This window comes from Macaca mulatta, chromosome 6, assembly GCF_049350105.2.
Source record: "Macaca mulatta isolate MMU2019108-1 chromosome 6, T2T-MMU8v2.0, whole genome shotgun sequence".
NCBI lineage: Eukaryota > Metazoa > Chordata > Mammalia > Primates > Cercopithecidae > Macaca > Macaca mulatta.
The window spans coordinates 46,658,892-46,678,148 of NC_133411.1; the positions used below are offsets into that span (position 1 = coordinate 46,658,892).

Below are 19,257 nucleotides of genomic sequence, written 5' to 3' on the forward strand. Positions count from 1 at the left end.
TTCTCACATGTTATGGGAGGGACCCAGGGGGAGGTAATTGAATCACAGGGACTGGTCTTCCCCATGCTATTCTCATAATAGTGAATAAGTCTCATGAGATCTGATGGGTTCATCAGGGGTTTCTGCTTTTGCTTTTTTCTCATTATCTCTTGCAGCCATCATGTAAGAAGTACCTTTTACCTTCTGCCATGATTCTGAGGCCTCCTCAGCTATGTAAAACTGTTAGTCCAATTAAACCTCTTTTTGTTCCCAGTTTCAGGTACGTCTTTATCAGCAGTGTGCAAACAAACTAATACAGAAACAATACAAATTTTCATAAATTTTTAGCAAGGTAAATTGCCATCTAACTAGAGGCTACATTTTGCAGCCTTCCTTAGGCTTGAAGGTGATCCTATACCAATTCTGGGCAATCATATGTGAATAGCAATGATTTTTGCAATTTCTGGGCAGTAGGAATATCAAACGGAAGCTGTTAGTTTTTCATTTCTTCTATTATTTCTGCCCCATTATATGAGTCATAACAAAACATGGCAGAGAGGAATCAGCTCCTCTTGTGGAGATGACAAAAATGAAACAAAACATTTTAGTGGATGGATGGAATCTAGGTCACCAAAAACTGTTGTAGAGAAAGCCTCCCAACCCTCCTGGAACTTTTGTGTAGAAGAAAATCATACTTCCCATTTGACTTAAGCCCCTAATATTTGGTTCTAGATAAAGAGGTTGAAATAATACCTCAACCAATGTAGTAGTAAATCGCACACATTGAGCCTGTGACTCTGAAATGTGAAAGCACAGTTATAGACACTTTTATCAGAATTCACATACAGGTTTACATTCAAAACCAACAAAGTGACATGCTGACATCTCCAAAATTCTTAAAGACACAAATCTCAAGCAGCTTAGATTTTATCTTAGTTGCATCTTTTTTACTAACCTCCAAAGTAAGAGCCATCTGTCAGCTTCATTTCTTTACTGGATTTTGTAATGACACCAGCAACACCATGTTGAATGAAATACATTTTTTTACCCACGGCTCCTTCTCGTATGATATAATCTCCAGGTTGAAACACCTCAAATCTCAACTTGCTCAGCATGGCAGTCACAAAATTAGGATCCGCATTAGCAAATAAAGGCATTGTAGCCACCAGTTTCCGACAGTTGAAGTTGACTATCTCCTAAAGATGTCAAGAGTAAACAAATATTAAGAGAGATATTAATCATATCTGGAAGAAAAACATGCTGAAATTTAAAAAATAGATATAGCATAACATTGCAATTTAAATTTAGATACAAAAATTCATAAATTATAGTAATGCACATCACATTACAGTCAGGATTGCGTTTTATTTTGATGTTGAAATATTTGTATTCCCAGAACCTAGTGTAGTATAAGAATATATTAGATGTTCGATAAATGTTAATTCAATATATGAAAATCTCATCTTTTAAAACTTCCCATTTCTTTACTATTGTGTATATGAAGCTAAAACTTCTAAAATGTGAATGTATTTTATTCTTCATTTTATCTTTTATTTATGAAGAAAGAAAGCCATATCACTTCCTATTAGCTATGACATTGCTGCTTCTGTGCTCCATTTTGTCTGGGCCCAACTACCAGACAAAAGCATTTTGATGTTTTTTTTTTGTTAATGTCATTCACATTAGAGTGAGGACAATGGATATTACAGAAAAAGGTTACACAAAGGAGACTCTAATCTAAAATTATAAATTCATCAGGCACAGTGGTTCATGCCTGCAATCCCAGCACTTTGGGAGGCCAAGGCGGGTGGATCACGAGGTCAGGAGTTCAAGACCAGCCTGGTCAAGATGGTGAAACCCTGTCTCTACTAAAAATACAAAAATTAGGTGGGCATGCTGGCGGGCACTTATAATCCCAGCTATCGGGGGGCTGAGGCAGAGAATTGCTTGAACCCAGGAGGCGGAGATTGCAGTGAGCAGAAATCACACCACTGTACTCCAGCCTGGAAAACACAGTGAGACTCAATCTCAAAAAAAAAAAAAAAAAAAAAAAACCAAAAATTAAAATTATAAATTCAGTTGGTGTCTGGGCTAGAATCAGAAGTCGTTCTTTCTATAGACTCTTGGGATTCCATTGCAAATGATGGGCTAGAGGGAGGACATATTTGCCTTTTCCTGACTTGTTTGTTTTATTCCAGGAGCAGGTCAGTTCTTAAATAGGAGATCTGTATGTTTGATTTCATCCTGTGGATTCTGGTCAAGATTAAACATATTTTTGTCCCTCTGGATGAAAACAGAAATGTGGAATCAAACATTTTTAATCATGCAAATCAGTTATGTGACACAGAATAGACAGTGGAAATCTACATTTTGCCACAAAGCCACTTCTCAGAAATTTCCTTACCAATGAGTCGCCCCACAAAAGGTTGGGACTGCATTTGTGATTTTGTTTAAGAGGCACAGAAATTGGTCATGTCTGCGAAGAGGTGAAAAGAAGGCACAAAGAATCATAGGTAGTAACAGAGTCTGAGAACTCTATCTTCTGCCTTGGGGAAATATGCTATACAGACCCATAAATTCCAAGACTGAGAAAGAAAGTTTCCATGATCTTATTTCATCAAATGACCTAATACTATCCAGGATAGATAAAGAATTCCAGCTGATACAGAAGGCACAACATTTTGGATCTACCGTGGAAGAAAAGGTGTTTCATTCTCAACAATATTTTGTGAGTTTAGTTAAGAATAACAATGTCTGTAATAGTGGAGCTTCATGAAAGATGAGAAAATATACACAAATAAGCAACAATAATCAGAAAGTGAACTTAGCAGTGAAGACAAGAGAAAGATATTAAATGTGGTACTTAGTGCAGCATTATTCAGGCCAAAATATACACTTGAGTCCATGATTGACTGTATCTAGGGAAATGTGTGATAATTTTATCTGATGCATGGAGTGTGGGTCTATAATAACGTTCAGTAAGTAGTAAGTACTGAATAAATATGCATGCATATAAAGGAAGCAGTGGAGAAGGAAGAAATGAAGGAGGGGAGGAAGGAAAGAAAGAAGGGAGGAAGGGAGGGAGCAGGTGGGAAGGAAAGAAGGAATGGATTAAAGAAGAAACAGAGGCAGGGAGGGAGGGAGGAAGAATAAAGGAAGGAAGGAAGGAAAGAAGGAAGGAAGGAGGGAGGGAAAGAATGAATGAATGAAGGAAGGAAAGAAGGCAGGGAGGGAGGGAGAAAGGAAGGGAGGAAGGTGGAGTTTCAGTTGTAAAAATGTATTCACAAACACTAATTTTATTCTCGTTGGGAGATGGTTACTTAAAACTCAGCTTTCTCAAGCAAATGGATTGAGAGACAAGTCTTCTGCATTAAAAAATTTGTTTTTACTGTTCCAAATATTTCTATACAAAACAACAGGAAGATAAAAAGTGATGTGGAGTTAAAAGAAGACAGAGCTATGTCATGAAAATAGCTAGATTAATTGATTGAGAGTTAATTATTTCACATATAAAATGACGTAGAATAATACTGTGTAGGAAATTGAAAATGACTCAGATTATAGAGAAAATAATTTTTCATACAAAAAAATAGAGAATCCCTTCATGTTTGTACCTTGATTTGAACTATGCAAATGTTTCACTTCACTGATCTCTCATTTTTTATTTTAGGAAATAATTGCAATTATGAATAACTTGTTAATGATACATTGCATATCCAGGTGTTTCTGTTAGAACTCCATTTATTATAATACTCCTGGAATAATTTCATATTTTTGTTTGAAGAAATCTATTAATGTTTTCTTCCTTCATAAAACTTTTACTTCCCAGGAGTATTACCTGATTAAAACTGTAAATTCTAACAAAGATATGATAGAAAAAAGGTAATGAGACAGAATCTTCTTGGATTCTAAAAGTCTTTCATCCTCCCATGAAAACTGCTTTTTTTGAGGATGTCTAGTATATAGAAACAATCATGTAAGTATAGAATGAAGCAAAACTTTAAAAAAATATTTTTAATCAATCACCTTTCCTTATGGCACATTGAGGTAAATAAAACACACAATTACTAACTCTAACATTCATTCAGATTACTTATGGCACTTGTTATAATTATCTCTTTTTATCAAAATATCAGATCTGAGTTAGGAGTATTATCTATATGCATTAAATTGAGGAAAGGTTGCTTGCTAAGGAAGGCAAACACATGGTTCTGATCTTAGTAATAAGTTGCTCCAGACTATTAAGTTTATGCTGGCACTTTAAAAAATGCAATTATTTCTTTCCTGGAACATTTTGTAGTATAAGAAAGTATGTACATGCTAAAAACAAATGAAAAAACAAACAGAAAGACCAATCCCCAAAATGAAACCGAACAAAAACCCCACAGTAATGAAGGTATTTCAAAGGGACACAGGGGCCAACTGAAAGAGCTACCAATAGTCAAACAAAGCTGGAAAAATTTGAGTAACAACAACAAAAAGTATTGGATTAAACCCAAAGTATAAAATACATAACCAAGATCACATACAAATCTAGATGACTGGCTAAACTACTAAAAAGTCAGGGATAACACATAAACTTTCTCTTTAAATTCAAAATAATTTCAAATAATTCATATAAGCATTCCTGCCTCAAAAAGTTGGAGAATAATTACCAAACCCTTAAGGATGGGCTGAGCATTGAGCATGGGGACTTCCTTCAAACAATACAATAAGGAAAAGAGGGGAAAAGTAGTAACTTTCCAATAGAGAAACATGAAAAACTCCACCTCAAGTCAGACGATCAATGTTAATATCAACAGTGCTAAATCATGTTGGTAGCATGTACTCTTGGTATGATGTAATCAGAAGGGCATTTTACTTTTGTGGCATTCCTACAACAAACCCATAATCCCAGTTTAATTATGACAAAACCATCAGCAAACCCAAATTTAGGAAAATTCTACGCAATATTTGGCCAGTTCTCCTCAAGATGATCAAGGTAATCAAAAACAAGGACATTTGGAAAAAACTGTCCCAGACAAAGGGAGACTAAGGAGACAGGACAACTGACCATAATGTGGTATCCTAGATGGGATCTTAGGACAGAAAAAAAGAACTTTAAAGCAAACTAAGGGAATCTGAATGATGTTTGGACTTTCAATAATAATGTATCAATTTTGAGTCATAACTGTAGTTATAAGGTATTAAAAACAGGGGAAACTGGATGTGAGGTATATGGGAATTCTCCATACTATTTCTGAAGCTTTTTTGCTTACATAGTTTGGATGCTTAGCACTCCACGATTCATGCTGGAATCTGACCTAATATTGGAGGTGGTGCACGGGAGGAGGTGTTTCAGTCATGGGGGAGAAGAACCCACATGAATGATTTGGTGCTGTCCTTGAGTTAATGAGTGAGTTCTCACTCTGTTAGTTCCCATGAGAGCTGATTGCTAAAAGGAGCCTGGCACCTACTCTCTCTCTCTCTCACGTCTTCTCTCATCATGCGACATGCAGGCTCCCCTTCCCCTTCCACCATGATTGAATATTTCCTGAGGTCCTCACTAGAAACAGATGCTGGTGCCATGCATCTTGTATAGGCTGCTGAATTGTAAGACAAATCAATTTCTTTACAAATAACTCAGCCTCAGGTAGTCATTTATAGCAATGAAAAATGAATTAAGACATCTGTAAATATAAAATTATTTAAAAATAAAAAGCTTATTAAAGATCTAATTACTGCTCTTCATAGTTAAGAAAATATGATATTTTGTCATAGCATGTAAAGCATATTTTCTTTAATTTAACTCATTTAAAAGTTAATTTAAAAAAGATCTCCTAGTAAATACTTGAAAACAGTCATACCATAGTGCAGTCTGGGGTTAAGCAGCAGGCTGGGAATGTGTCTGTTTATTTGCTGTGGAGTTAATAACTGTAGTCTGTCATAAGAAGACAAATTGTATATATATAATGCATTTTCAACCTCAGATAAATGTTTTTTATCAAGTTTTTGTTTACTAATAAAAATCTATAATTATTTCTGTATTCTGTTCCATTGGTCTATGAGTCTGTTCTTGTACCAGTACCATGCTGTTTTGGTTACTGTAGCCCTTTAGTATAGTTTGAAGTTGGGTAGCATGATGCCTCCAGCTTTGTTCTTTTTGCTTAGGATTGTCTTGGCTATTTGGGCTAGTTTATAGTTCCATAAGAATTTTAAAACAGTTTTTTCTAGTTCTGTGAAGAATGTCAGTAGTAGTTTAATGGGAATAGCATTGAATCTATAAATTGTTTTGGGTGGTATGGCCATTTTAACAATATTGATTCTTCTTGTCCATGAGCATGGAATGTTTTTCCATTCATTTGTAGCATCTCTTATTTCTTTGAGTAGTGGTTTGTACTCTCCTTGTAGAGATCCTTCACTTTCCTTGTCAGCTGTATTCCTAGTTATTTTACTCCTTTTGTGGTAATTGTGAATGGAATGTCTTCTGAGATTTGTGTCTCAGCTTGACTGTTGGTGTACAGGAATGCTGACACAATTTTTGTACACTGATTTTGTATCCTGAGACTTTACTAAAGTTGTTTATCAGCTTAAGAAGTTTTAGGCTTACATAATGGGGTTTTCTAGACATGAGATCATGTCATCTGCAAACAGGGATAGCTTGACTTCTTCTTTTCTTATTTGGATGCCCTTTATTTACTTCTCTTGCCTAATTGCTATGGCCAGAATTTCCAAACTATGTTGAAGAGGAGTGGTGAGAGAAGACATGCTAGTCTGGTGCTGGTTTTCAAAGGGAATACTTCAGCTTTTGCCCATTCAGTATGATGTTAGCCATAGGTTTGTCATATATGGCTCTTACTATTTTGAGGTATGTTCCTTCAATACCTAATTTATTAACAGTTTTGAACATGAAGGGATATTGAATTTTATCAAAAGCCTTTTCTGCATATATTGAGATAATCATGTGGTTTTGTCTTTAGTTCTGTTTATGTGATTAATCATATTTATTGATTTGTGTATGTTGAACTGACCTTGTATCCCGGGGATGAAGCCTACTTGATTGTGGTAGATAAGCTTTTTGATGTGCTGATGGATTCCGTTTGACAGTATTTTGTTGAGGACATTTGCATCGATGTTCATCAAGGATATTGGGCTAAAATTTTCTTTTTTCGTTGTTTCTTTGCCAGGTTTGGTATCTGGATGATGCTCCCCTCATAGAATAAGTTAGGGAGGACTCCCTCCTTTTCAATTTTTGGGAATATTTTCAGTAGGAATGCTACTGGCTCTTCTTTGTATATCTGGTAGAATTCAGCTGTGAATCCATCTGGTCTTGGACTTTTTTTGGTTGGTAAGCTATTTATTACTGCCTCAAGACTAAATGTAAAAACTAAAACTATAAAAACCCTGGAAGATAACCTAGCCAATGCCATTCAGGACAGAAGCACAAGCAAAGATTTTATAATGAAGATCCCAAAAACAACTGCAACAAAAGCAGAAATTGACAAATGCGAACTAATTAAACTAAAGAGCTTCTACACACCAAAATAAACTATCAACAGAGTAAATAGCCTACGGAATGGGAGAAAATTTTGGCAAACTATGTATCTGACAAATGCCTAATAGCCAGCATCTATAGTAACTTAAACAAAATTATAAGAAAAATACAAACAACCCCATTAAAAAGTGGGCAAAGGACATGAACAGACACTTCTCAAAAGAAGACATATAAGGTCAACAAGCATATGATAAAGAGCTCAACATCACTGATCATTAAAGACATGTAAATCAAAACACGATGAGATACCATCTCACATCAGTCATAATGATTATTATTAAAAAGTCAAAAAATAACTGATGCTGGTGATGTTGTGGATAAAAAGGAACGTTTATACACTCTTGAAGGGAGCATAAATTAGTTCAGACATTGTGAAAGACAGTGTAGTGATTCCTTAAAGACCTGGAGACAGAAATACCATTCAACCCAGGAATCCCATTACCGGGTATATACCCAAAGGAATATAAATTGTTCTATCATAAAGACACATGCATGTGTATGTTCAGCACAATTCACAATAGTAAAGACATGGAATCAACCCAAATGTCCACCAATGAATGACTGGATAAAGAACATGTGGTAAATATATAGCATGGAATACTATGCAGACATAAAAAAGAATGAGATCATGTCTTTTGTAGGGACATGGATGGAACTGGTGGCTATTATCATTAGCAAATTAATTCAGGAATAGAAAACCAAAAGCCTCATGTTCTGACTTACAAGTGGGAGCTAAATTAGAACACATGGACATATAGAGAGGAACAACACAAACTGGGGCCTCTCGGAGGATGGGAGGAGGGATAGAATCAAGAAAAATAATTAATGGATACTAGGCTTAATACCTGGGTGATGAAATAATCTGTACAACAAACCCCCATTACCCCCATGTTCATCGATTTAAAAAACATGCACATCCTGCACATGTAAGCTTGAACTTAAAATGACAGTTAAAAAATCTATAATTATTTCAAAGTTAGAAATATATTTTCATTTATTAAAGACACCAAAAAATGACGGAGAAACAAAAATGTTGTTCCAAAGAAATTCTATCTCCAAGGAATATTATTACATAATTTATATAGCATCAATATGGTTTTTATTTTAAAACATCTCAAGTTGCCCACTAGCAAAAGGGTGGATTTCAAATGTTACTATTTAAAATACACTGGTTCAATTTCTTCCTACATTTGCAATCAGCTTATGTTAGAAAATTTGTTTAAACATCTGAGAAGGGAATTGATAAATTTGCTGACATTTTATTTTGCTAAAATAAGTCATAAGAAATATTGGGTATAAATACCCATGCAGAAATAACATAATTTTGAAGTTAAACAATATTAAGTTCTCTGGAGTGGACTTGTTGCTTTAGTGTTGATAATTATGGCATAAGTGTTATGATCCATGGAGAGTATGTTGCCCATAAAAGGAACAGTTCGATGTAAAAGTGTTGACTGAAGAAATGCCAGAATGTGATTTTGGTAAAATTCTTTGCATAAGGTTTCTCATTGAAAATGCATGAGACCTGCAGCTTTATTTATTCCTCTGAGGAAAAGTTCAGACAGAGCAGTAATTGCGAAGGAAGAGTACACTGGTCGCCTTGGAACCTGGAGGGAATGTTTGCCTTCAAAGTTCATCAACAGCTTTCTCAAATTTCTAGCTGTGGGCTACACACTGGGAAGCCAAGTAAATAAGCTCAGATGGGAAACGCTGCGAATTATTTCCTCAAATATTTCAAGTTAGAAAAAATCTTTGTAATAAAGAAGAGTCCACGTTGGAAACCAAGGTGTACATATATTTGTATTCATTAAGAAGCTGTCTTAAAAGATGACATGAGATAGAAATATTTATGTCAGATTTTTCTGAGATCCACCTTTCAACCAAATGGAATGGTTGTTTAAGTCTTCTTAAACATTCACTCACACACTTGGGTGAAGATTTTTCTTATGCAACGCCCTCTTGAGGATGCTTTTCATTTGGCAAACAGTAACCCTGCTAAAGGGTAGTGCTAAGATTTTAAATCGAATTTTATATATTATATACAAGAATGAAGCAGCATAATACAAGAATGAAACAGCAATAAAGAATCCTGTTATTTGTTCTTTGGTTGACATGATGTCTATTTATTTTAGATATAAAAGTATTTGCTTACAGTAGTCCTTCCCATTATTTTGCTAAAATATGACAGGATTATTCATGTTCATTGTTTAGTCACAGTGTAGGGAGTTTCTTTTTAAGTTACAACAGAATTTGAAGTGGACAAATCCTAAGTGTACACAAATTTTAAGTGATTTTTTTAAAAAAATACATGCACCCGTATAACCAGCTGGATTCAAATACAGACAATTTCTCAGAAGGCTCCTTTTGCCTTATCTTAGTCAACCAAGAGGTTCTAGCTATTCTGATTTCTATCACTACAGAGCAGTTCTGCTTGTTCTTGAAATTCACATAAATGAGGTCGCATACTATGTAATCTTTTGTGTCTTTGTTCTTTTACTCACCATTCTGTTAATGTGATTGCTAACTGTTGTATGGTGGAAGATCATTCTTTTTAAATTTCAGGCTATATTTCATTTTATGGTTATACTACAATTTATTTATCCATTCTACTCTTCATGGCATTTGGGATGTTTCCAGTTTTAGGTCAATAAAATAAACATCAGTTAAAAATTAAAAGCTGGGAGGAACATTCTTGAAGCACCTTATGCACTGATTTATCTTGAGTATATACCTTATATTGGAATTTCTGGATAGTGGAATAAGCATTTGGTTCACTACAGTTGCTGCCGAAAGTTTTCCTAGATGATTCTATTATTCTTCTCTCATTCCATCAACATGTAATGTTTCAGCTGTCCCACATCTTTGGCAAAATTTGATTTTATCATTTAGCCATTGGTGGGTAAGCAGATATATCTCACTGTTTTGCTTTTTGCACTTGTGTTTTTTTCTCATTGTAGTTTTAATTTGCATTTTCCCATTAGTATCCTCATTAAGCACATTTTCTTAAGCTTTTTGGTCAGATGAATAGCCTGTTTTGTGAGATGCGCAATAAAGAGTTTCCCCCTTTTTCTATGGTAAGAGTTCTTCATAAACACTTGACATGAGTTCTTTTTTGGGGGATATGCACTGCAAATACTTTCTCCCCATCTGTGGCTTGCCTTTTCATTCTAAGTAGTATCTTTTATTGTAATTGGTTTGTTGATAATTTTTTTCCTCTTTTTTTAGCTTTAGAACTTCCAGAAAAAAATGAGTTTGATATATTCAGATTGTTTCTAGAAGGATTTATGTTAATCACAAATCTGTATTTTGGAATACTAAATACTCTGAGACTTTAAGAAATTTTAAGCAATATCTCATTTAGTTATTATAAAAAAGAATAGCAAAACTTTAAGGTTCCTTTAGCACTATAACTTTATATTGATAATTTAAACACCACTTTATAAAGTTCCATTTTGTGAAACATCTAATTCAGCTCCATTTTACATTATTATTATTCTAAACAGTATGTTTCTGAAAAGTTTTAAGCATGGTAGCTATAAATATAATTTCCACCACTACACAAATGAATCATAGAGTAATCTTAACAAAATAGAGCTGCTGTTACATTGCTAAATTTCTACACTCCAACACACCCTATATTTTTAGACTATACAGAGCATATAAGATCTTCCTTCTAAGAACTTACATCAGACATTCAAAAGACATCCCTACCTGGAGGTTTCTTTATTGACTTTAGAAACAAATAAATCTATGGAAGCAAATCTATACCACGTGAAACTCATCTACTAGAACATCCTATTAAAAAGTGCTCCAAATATCCCATTTTTTCTTTCCAATTCAGTAGCTTGAATTCTTTATAATCAGAACAGCAGCCGGTATGTTTAGGGAGTTTTTCTTAGGCAAAGATAATTCTAAGAATTAATGTAATAAAAAGAAGAGACAACATTTATTGAGTTATTGCTGGGTTTCAGGTATTGTCTAAATGTTTTACAAATATTAATTTATTTTATCCTCCAACAATCCTGTGTCTTAGGTAGTATTACTGCCCCATTTTGTAGATGTTATGTAGTCTGCCAGTAACCACATGGTTGCAAGAGGAGGAACTATGGTATCCCAGGGCAGCCTGGCTAGCTACTTTGGGGTTTTGATGGATTCTGAGAAACCACCTTAACCTTTGCACAAATCTAGAATAACCACAAATCTTGAAGGTTTAGACATTAACCAACAATTTGTTTTTTTGAGTTACATACATTTGGAAAGACTGACATGGACATTTGTTGATTGTCAGGTGGTAAACTGAAGGCTATACATTGCCCTCTCTCACCACTCCTATTCAACATAGTGTTGGAAGTTCTGGCTAGGGCAATCAGGCAAGAGAAAGAAATCAAGGGTATTCAGTTAGGAAAAGAAGAAGTCAAATTGTCCCTCTTTGCAGATGACATGATTGTATATTTAGAAAACCCCATTGTCTCAGCCCAAAATCTCCTTAAGCTGATAAGCAATTTCAGCAAAGTCTCAGGATACAAAATTAATGTGCAAAAATCACAAGCATTCTTATACACCAGTAACAGACAAACAGAGAGCCAAATCAGGAATGAACTTCCATTCACAATTGCTTCAAAGAGAATAAAATACCGAGGAATCCAACTTACAAGGGATGTAAAGGACCTCTTCAAGGAGAACTACAAACCACTGCTCAGTGAAATAAAAGAGGACACAAACAAATGGAAGAACATACCATGCTCATGGATAGGAAGAATCAATATCGTGAAAATGGCCATACTGCCCAAGGTTATTTATAGATTCAATGCCATCCCCATCAAGCTACCAATGAGTTTCTTCACAGAATTGGAAAAAACTGCTTTAAAGTTCATATGGAACCAAAAAAGAGCCCGCATCTCCAAGACAATCCTAAGTCAAAAGAACAAAGCTGGAGGCATCACGCTACCTGACTTCAAACTATACTACAAGGCTACAGTAACCAAAACAGCATGGTACTGGTACCAAAACAGAGATATAGACCAATAGAACAGAACAGAGTCCTCAGAAATAATACCACACATCTACAGCCATCTGATCTTTGACAAACCTGAGAGAAACAAGAAATGGGGAAAGGATTCCCTATTTAATAAATGGTGCAGGGAAAATTGGCTAGCCATAAGTAGAAAGCTGAAACTGGATCCTTTCCTTACTCCTTATACGAAAATTAATTCAAGATGGATTAGAGACTTAAATGTTAGACCTAATACCATAAAAACCCTAGAAGAAAACCTAGGGAATACCATTCAGGACATAGGCATGGGCAAAGACTTCATGTCTAAAACACCAAAAGCAATGGCAGTAAAAGCCAAAATTGACAAATGGGACCTAATTAAACTAAAGAGCTTCTGCACAGCAAAAGAAACTACTATCAGAGTGAACAGGCAACCTACAGAATGGGAGAAAATTTTTGCAATCTACTCATTGACAAAGGGCTAATATCCAGAACCTACAAAGAACTCAAACAAATTTACAAGAAAAAAACAAACAACCCCATCAAAAAGTGGGCAAAGGATATGAACAGACACTTCTCAAAAGAAGACATTCATACAGCCAACAGACACATGAAAAAATGCTCATCATCACTGGCCATCAGAGAAATGCAAATCAAAACCACAATGAGATACCATCTCACACCAGTTAGAATGGCGATCATTAAAAAGTCAGGAAACAACAGGTGCTGGAGAGGATGCGGAGAAATAGGAACACTTTTACACTGTTGGTGGGATTGTAAACTAGTTCAACCATTATGGAAAACAGTATGGCGATTCCTCAAGGATCTAGAACTAGATGTACCATATGACCCAGCCATCCCATTACTGGGTATATACCCAAAGGATTATAAATCATGCTGCTATAAAGACACATGCACACATATGTTTATTGTGGCACTATTCACAATAGCAAAGACTTGGAATCGACCCAAATGTCCATCAGTGACAGACTGGATTAAGAAAATGTGGCACATATACACCATGGAATACTATGCAGCCATAAAAATGGATGAGTTTGTGTCCTTTGTAGGGACATGGATGCAGCTGGAAACCATCATTCTTAGCAAACTATCACAAGAACAGAAAACCAAACACCGCATGTTCTCACTCATAGGTGGGAACTGAACAATGAGATCACTTGGACTCAGGAAGGGGAACATCACACACCGGGGCCTATCATGGGGAGGGGGGTGGGTGGGGATTGCATTGGGAGTTATACCTGATGTAAATGACGAGTTGATGGGTGCTGACGAGTTGATGGGTGCAGCACAGCAACATGGTACAAGTATACATATGTAACAAACCTGCACGTTATGCACATGTACCCTAGAAATTAAAGTATAACAATAATAATTAATAAATTAAAAAAAAAACTTCGGTTTAAGAAGAAGAAGGAAAGAAAAACAATAAAAAAATCTGAATGGTTTTTAAAAATCTGAATCTGAATCCCTTCATACATGGCAGGTACATTTCTATTCGTCACAGTTTTTAAAACAACATCTGTACCATCTGTATGTAATATCTTGCTACTTCCTACAATTAGGCTATCTGACTGGCTTCTTAAAGCAATAGAATTTGAGATCTTTGGACACTAAACCAACGAACTGCAAGAAAAGAAAGGGAGACCAGTATTTGTTCTTGTCTGCTGGGGGATTCATGTCTTATATCTCAGGGGACAGTGTCATCAAACTGAACATTTTCTTTGTGGCTCGTCAATGAATGCCCTTTATACCTTCCTTTCAAATAAATAAATGTTTCTGTCTATTTGTTTCCTCAGTGGTATCTCTGGATCTCCCTACACAGCCCCAAAATAACATTTGTAATTTATTTTGATTACAAATTAGGGATATAGAAAGAGGATGGGAACTTGTTTTATTAACCCCCCATTTTTAGCCAGGTAGTTCGCATATTATATCTCACTTATTCCTGGGAAAAAAACAACCTAACAATAAACTTAAATTTTGTTTTATTTCTTCAACATATGCAGAAGAAGAAAGTGGTTCTTAGAGAAAGGAAAAGTATTGCCTAGGCCACAGAGCTAGAATATGTGTAGAGAAAACTAACTGTGCTCATTTCACCCCACCATGGGGCCTCCCTGTTATCTGGATAAAAGTCATGAAAGCTTAGCATGTAGAAATAACCCACAGCTTTATATTTTGCAATAGTGTATACTTCAAAATGTAAAAAAGAGAGTTGCTTTTAGCATCTTACAGCTTCTTTAATCTAAAATTTTGCCCATTTGAGACTAATATCTATTTTTTTGCTTAAATGTATTTCTTAGACAATTTACATTTTAAACCAGCTTGAATGCCACATTTTACACACATACCTATTGTTATGGCAGATCATTTAATGGCAATACGTTTACTGTTGTGGGATTATTTAAACATACATGGTTCTAGTTAAGGTATATTTTTAAAATCTTGCATTTTATTGTATATGATTCAAATTTTGCTGTGCAAAGATAACTGCTTTAACGATAGTCAAAATTTTTTGAAAACTAAGAAAAATAATGTTTATTTTGCATACAAAATTAACTTTATCTTCAATTATATACATTCATTTGTATGTCAGGTAAATAAGAAGCATTTCCTCTGTGCCTCACAAGAAAATTAGTGTAAACGGTAAATATGGAAGAAAACAAATGTGATCTTGAGGCATAACTAAATGATTCAGCATTATATTGGTAAATAAGCATCCTGGTTAATATGAACTCATTTCCTCTAATAATTCCATGACATAGTCATAAATGTTTTAAGGGAAAACTGGAGTCTTGGTAGCTGGAACTATACAACAATTATTAATTTTTAAAATGTAATCATGGAGCCTACGGACACTTAACTAAGGTGTTAATGGGCTTTGGGTGGCTTTCCTGAACCCACTGAAATTATATGCAAATAGGTGAATACTGTGTTTGTGTCTTATATGAAACAGATGACAGCTTTTCTTAGATTTTTTTAAAGGGTCCACTGGTCTAAATGTAGTATAATGACAACAATGATTATATTCACTAACATTTATTAAATGCTTTGTGTTTTCTCATGTAATTATAACAACAACCCAATGAAATACAGGTTAAGAATCCCTTATGTGAAATGCTTGAGACCAGAAATGTGGCAGATACCTGATTTTTTTCTTATTTTGGAATATTTGCATATCCCAAATGAGAAATCTTGGGCTGGGATTCAACTCTGAACATGAGATTCATTTACGTTTCATGTATACTTCAAACATATAGCCTGAAGGTAATTTTATACAATATTTTAAAATAATTTGTATGTGAGACAAACTTTTGATTGCAACCTGTCACATGAAGTCAAGTGTGGAATTTTTCACTTGTGGCATCGTGTCAGTGCTCAAAAAGTTTCAGATATTAGAGTTTTTAGAGGTTTGTATTTTCAGATTAGGTATGCTCAACCTGTAGTTACATTATTAACCCAATTTTATAGATAAACCAAATGAGTCTCAAAATGGTTGTCATTTGTCAAAAATCACAGCACGTAGGAAGTGAAGGCTAGTACTACTAAGAAGTATACAGTCTGTACCTTGAGCAACCTTGTCTGATATAATAGTTCCTAATTGCATGGGGTTATCAGGCACTTGAAACACGGCTAGTGTGAGGGAGGAACTGAGTTTTTAATTTATTTAATTTTAACCCAGTTAAGTTTAAAGTTAAAAACTGATAAAATTCCGTTTTCAGAAAATGTTAAATTATGTCTGAAGACACTTGGACAGGTGGATGTACTTCTTCAACTGTAAATTGGTTTACAGTTTACAGTTTAATACAGGTTAAGCGTTTCTGAGGAAAATTCAGCATCCAAATCAAGATGTGCTGCAAGTATTAAAATATACATCAGGCTGTGAAGACTTGATACAAAAAATGAATGTAAACTATCTCGTGAATGATGTTCTTATATTGATTGTGTGTTGAAATTATAACATTTTGGATATATTTAGTTAACAAATTTATTACACTGAATTTTACTTTTTTACTTTTTAGTATAACTACTAGAAAATTTAAATTATGATTCCTATTACATCTCCACTGGACAGTAAGCACTGCTGTAGAACAATCATGATCTATAGAAGGGAATGAAAAATAAAATGGTAGAATGCTTTTCTAGATTTTTTAAAACCTTTGTTAATTTAGAAATAATTCAACAACACAAACATAGAGTAAAATTTTTCAATATTTATTTATAACTTGAAGAGACAGGCAAAACAGAAGATGAAACTTCCATAGACTAATAAAACATGGCTTGGTTTGACGCTTGGCAAAATAAGATTTGAATGCAAAGACTTCCAAGAAGAATAATCAATATCTGGAAATGACAAGCTAGCCAAAGTTAATTTTGAGAAATGTCACTGAAAAGCTCTAGGAAAGTCATCCGCAGTTATAATCTCTAAGCTCACTACATGAAGCTTGTGAAAAAGAAAATTTAGAAAGTTAAAATAAGAATTAAGGAAAATGTTTAAAATAAATAAAATAAAACATCATTATCTTGTGATAAAGTTCCCCAAGCTTCTACTCCTTTGGAGCTGTCCTTAGTGCCCGAGGAAATGACAGCTCAGAAATAAAGTGTTCAGCACAGAAGTTGGTGCATAGAAGGTGCCCAGGTGGGAAGAAGTTTGTAGGTACAATGTAGGACCAATCTGGAGCAGGAACAGAATATACTCAAGATTATCACAAGGGCCGTTGCCCCCATCATGGCTCTCAGGTAGACAAACACCATAAGGAGAAACAAATTGCTTCAATGACCTGTCAGAGATGACATTTGCCTCTCTGTTACTATTTAGAGGAAGACAGTAAATCTGTGGACTTATTATGGTATTTTTTCTGAATTGCCAGGTTCCAATTCAGATTCACATAACTCTTTAGGGGATATGACTCAAAATCTCTGTCATTAATAAAACACTCCAAGTAATAAGCAGTCAGGCGTGGAAACCAAGTCTCCTAGATTAACAAGTATCTGGAAACCTACATCTAAGGTGTAGCTATATATATAGCTACATCTAAGAAAGAAAGCTATATATATATATATATATATTCAATATACAATAATTATAAATAAAATAAATATGAGTTTTGATCAAAGTCAAGAAATAAAACATAGAACTCATAACAAAGCTACTCTATTGATATGATAAATTTGGAAAGCAAATTATAAATTACATATACATTCCATTTTTTAAAAAAGAAAACACATTAAGGCAATTTACAAAATATACTTTTTTCCATTACCATTTCCAATGGACTTATATTAATCTGGTGGCTTGTCTTCTAAATTGCAAGATGGTTGACTGCATATACGAGAAAATCAGCCCATACTAGCAGATCTTAATGAATTAAAACATCTTTTGAATCTTTCAAGTGTTGACTAGTAAGTTCAGCACCTGCTTCAATGTCTTAATTTTAAAAGATTTCCCATGATTTCTCCGTCTCTAATAGGAAGGATTTATATGGATTTATATTTGCACTATAATCTGTCTTATATTTTGAAGAGACCTTATAGTGCAACTCCTGAATAATACGAATGTCAAAAATGATTTATTAAATTACAGGGGTAAAAAATACTTATTTTTATTATTTATATTTTGAGAGTTGAAGTTACATGTAAAAAAAGGAGGACGGATGAATTGACATAGGATGCCTTAATTTACATTTTAACTTCCATTTCATTAAGAAAGATTAATCAAGTATTTTTTAAATTACCAAACTGTATTTTTAAAGCATCTGAAAACAAAAGGAATACACATTTTCCTTAAAAAATTATATTTATATGTCACATTACATGCCTGTACTAAAACATCTCATGTACCCCACAAATATATACACCTGCTATGTATCCACACAAAGTTTTAAAAATAAACAATTAAAAAATATAGCTTTATTGTCATCTTCATGAAAGAAATTTATTCATGTATTCCCTTCAAATAATCTCCAGTTCACCTTAACATAGTTGTAACCATAATGTATATTCTATGTTTGTTTCCTTTTTCTATACTTTTTTTTTTTTTTGAGACGGAGTCTCACGCTGTCGCCCAGGCTGGAGTGCAGTGGCGCGATCTCGGCTCACTGCAAGCTCCGCCTCCCGGGTTCCCGCCATTCTCCTGCTTCAGCCTCCTGAGTAGCTGGGACTACAGGCGCCCGCCACCGCGCCCGGCTAATTTTTTGTATTTTTAGTAGAGACGGGGTTTCACTGTGGTCTCGATCTCCTGACCTTGTGATCCGCCCGCCTCGGCCTCCCAAAGTGCTGGGATTACAGGCTTGAGCCACCGCGCCCGGCCCTTTTTTCTATACTTGTACGACAAAATATTTCCCAAATTGTGGCATGACCCACATTGCCATTCTTTTTAGTGGCCACGAAATGTTTCATCTTGTGTTAACCATAGTTATATTAAGAAAAATAGGCAGGAAGAGAAATAGACTGCAATGGCCTCTTAAATAATGGCAAATTTTAGCATTTTTCACTATTACTTGCTTAGAAACCAAGTTATTTCTTTAACTGCTAAATTAATAGATTTCAAGTTATAAGTCAATGGCAATTAGCCTAAAATAAAAAATTATTACTAAGTGGCTTAAATGATATCTTGTAAAAGACAGATCAGAGTAAGCTGAATTTTGAGATGTACAAATTAAAAATTTTTAATGTTTTCTGTAGCTACAGTTCTCATATGCATTTAATTTGTCTCTGAGGTATTTAATCACAT

At 34.6% G+C, this 19,257-nt stretch overlaps 1 protein-coding gene across 1 annotated transcript in view; it reads right to left on the reverse strand.

Moving 5' to 3' along the window:
* HCN1 (hyperpolarization activated cyclic nucleotide gated potassium channel 1) overlaps nucleotides 1-19,257 on the reverse strand; it is a 434,655-nt gene that overhangs the window by 38,454 nt on the left and 376,944 nt on the right. Inside the window, exon 6 of the mRNA XM_015140004.3 lies at nucleotides 935-1,175. Within this exon, the coding sequence (XP_014995490.1) occupies nucleotides 935-1,175 (241 nt within the window). The remainder of the gene's footprint in view (nucleotides 1-934; nucleotides 1,176-19,257) is intronic.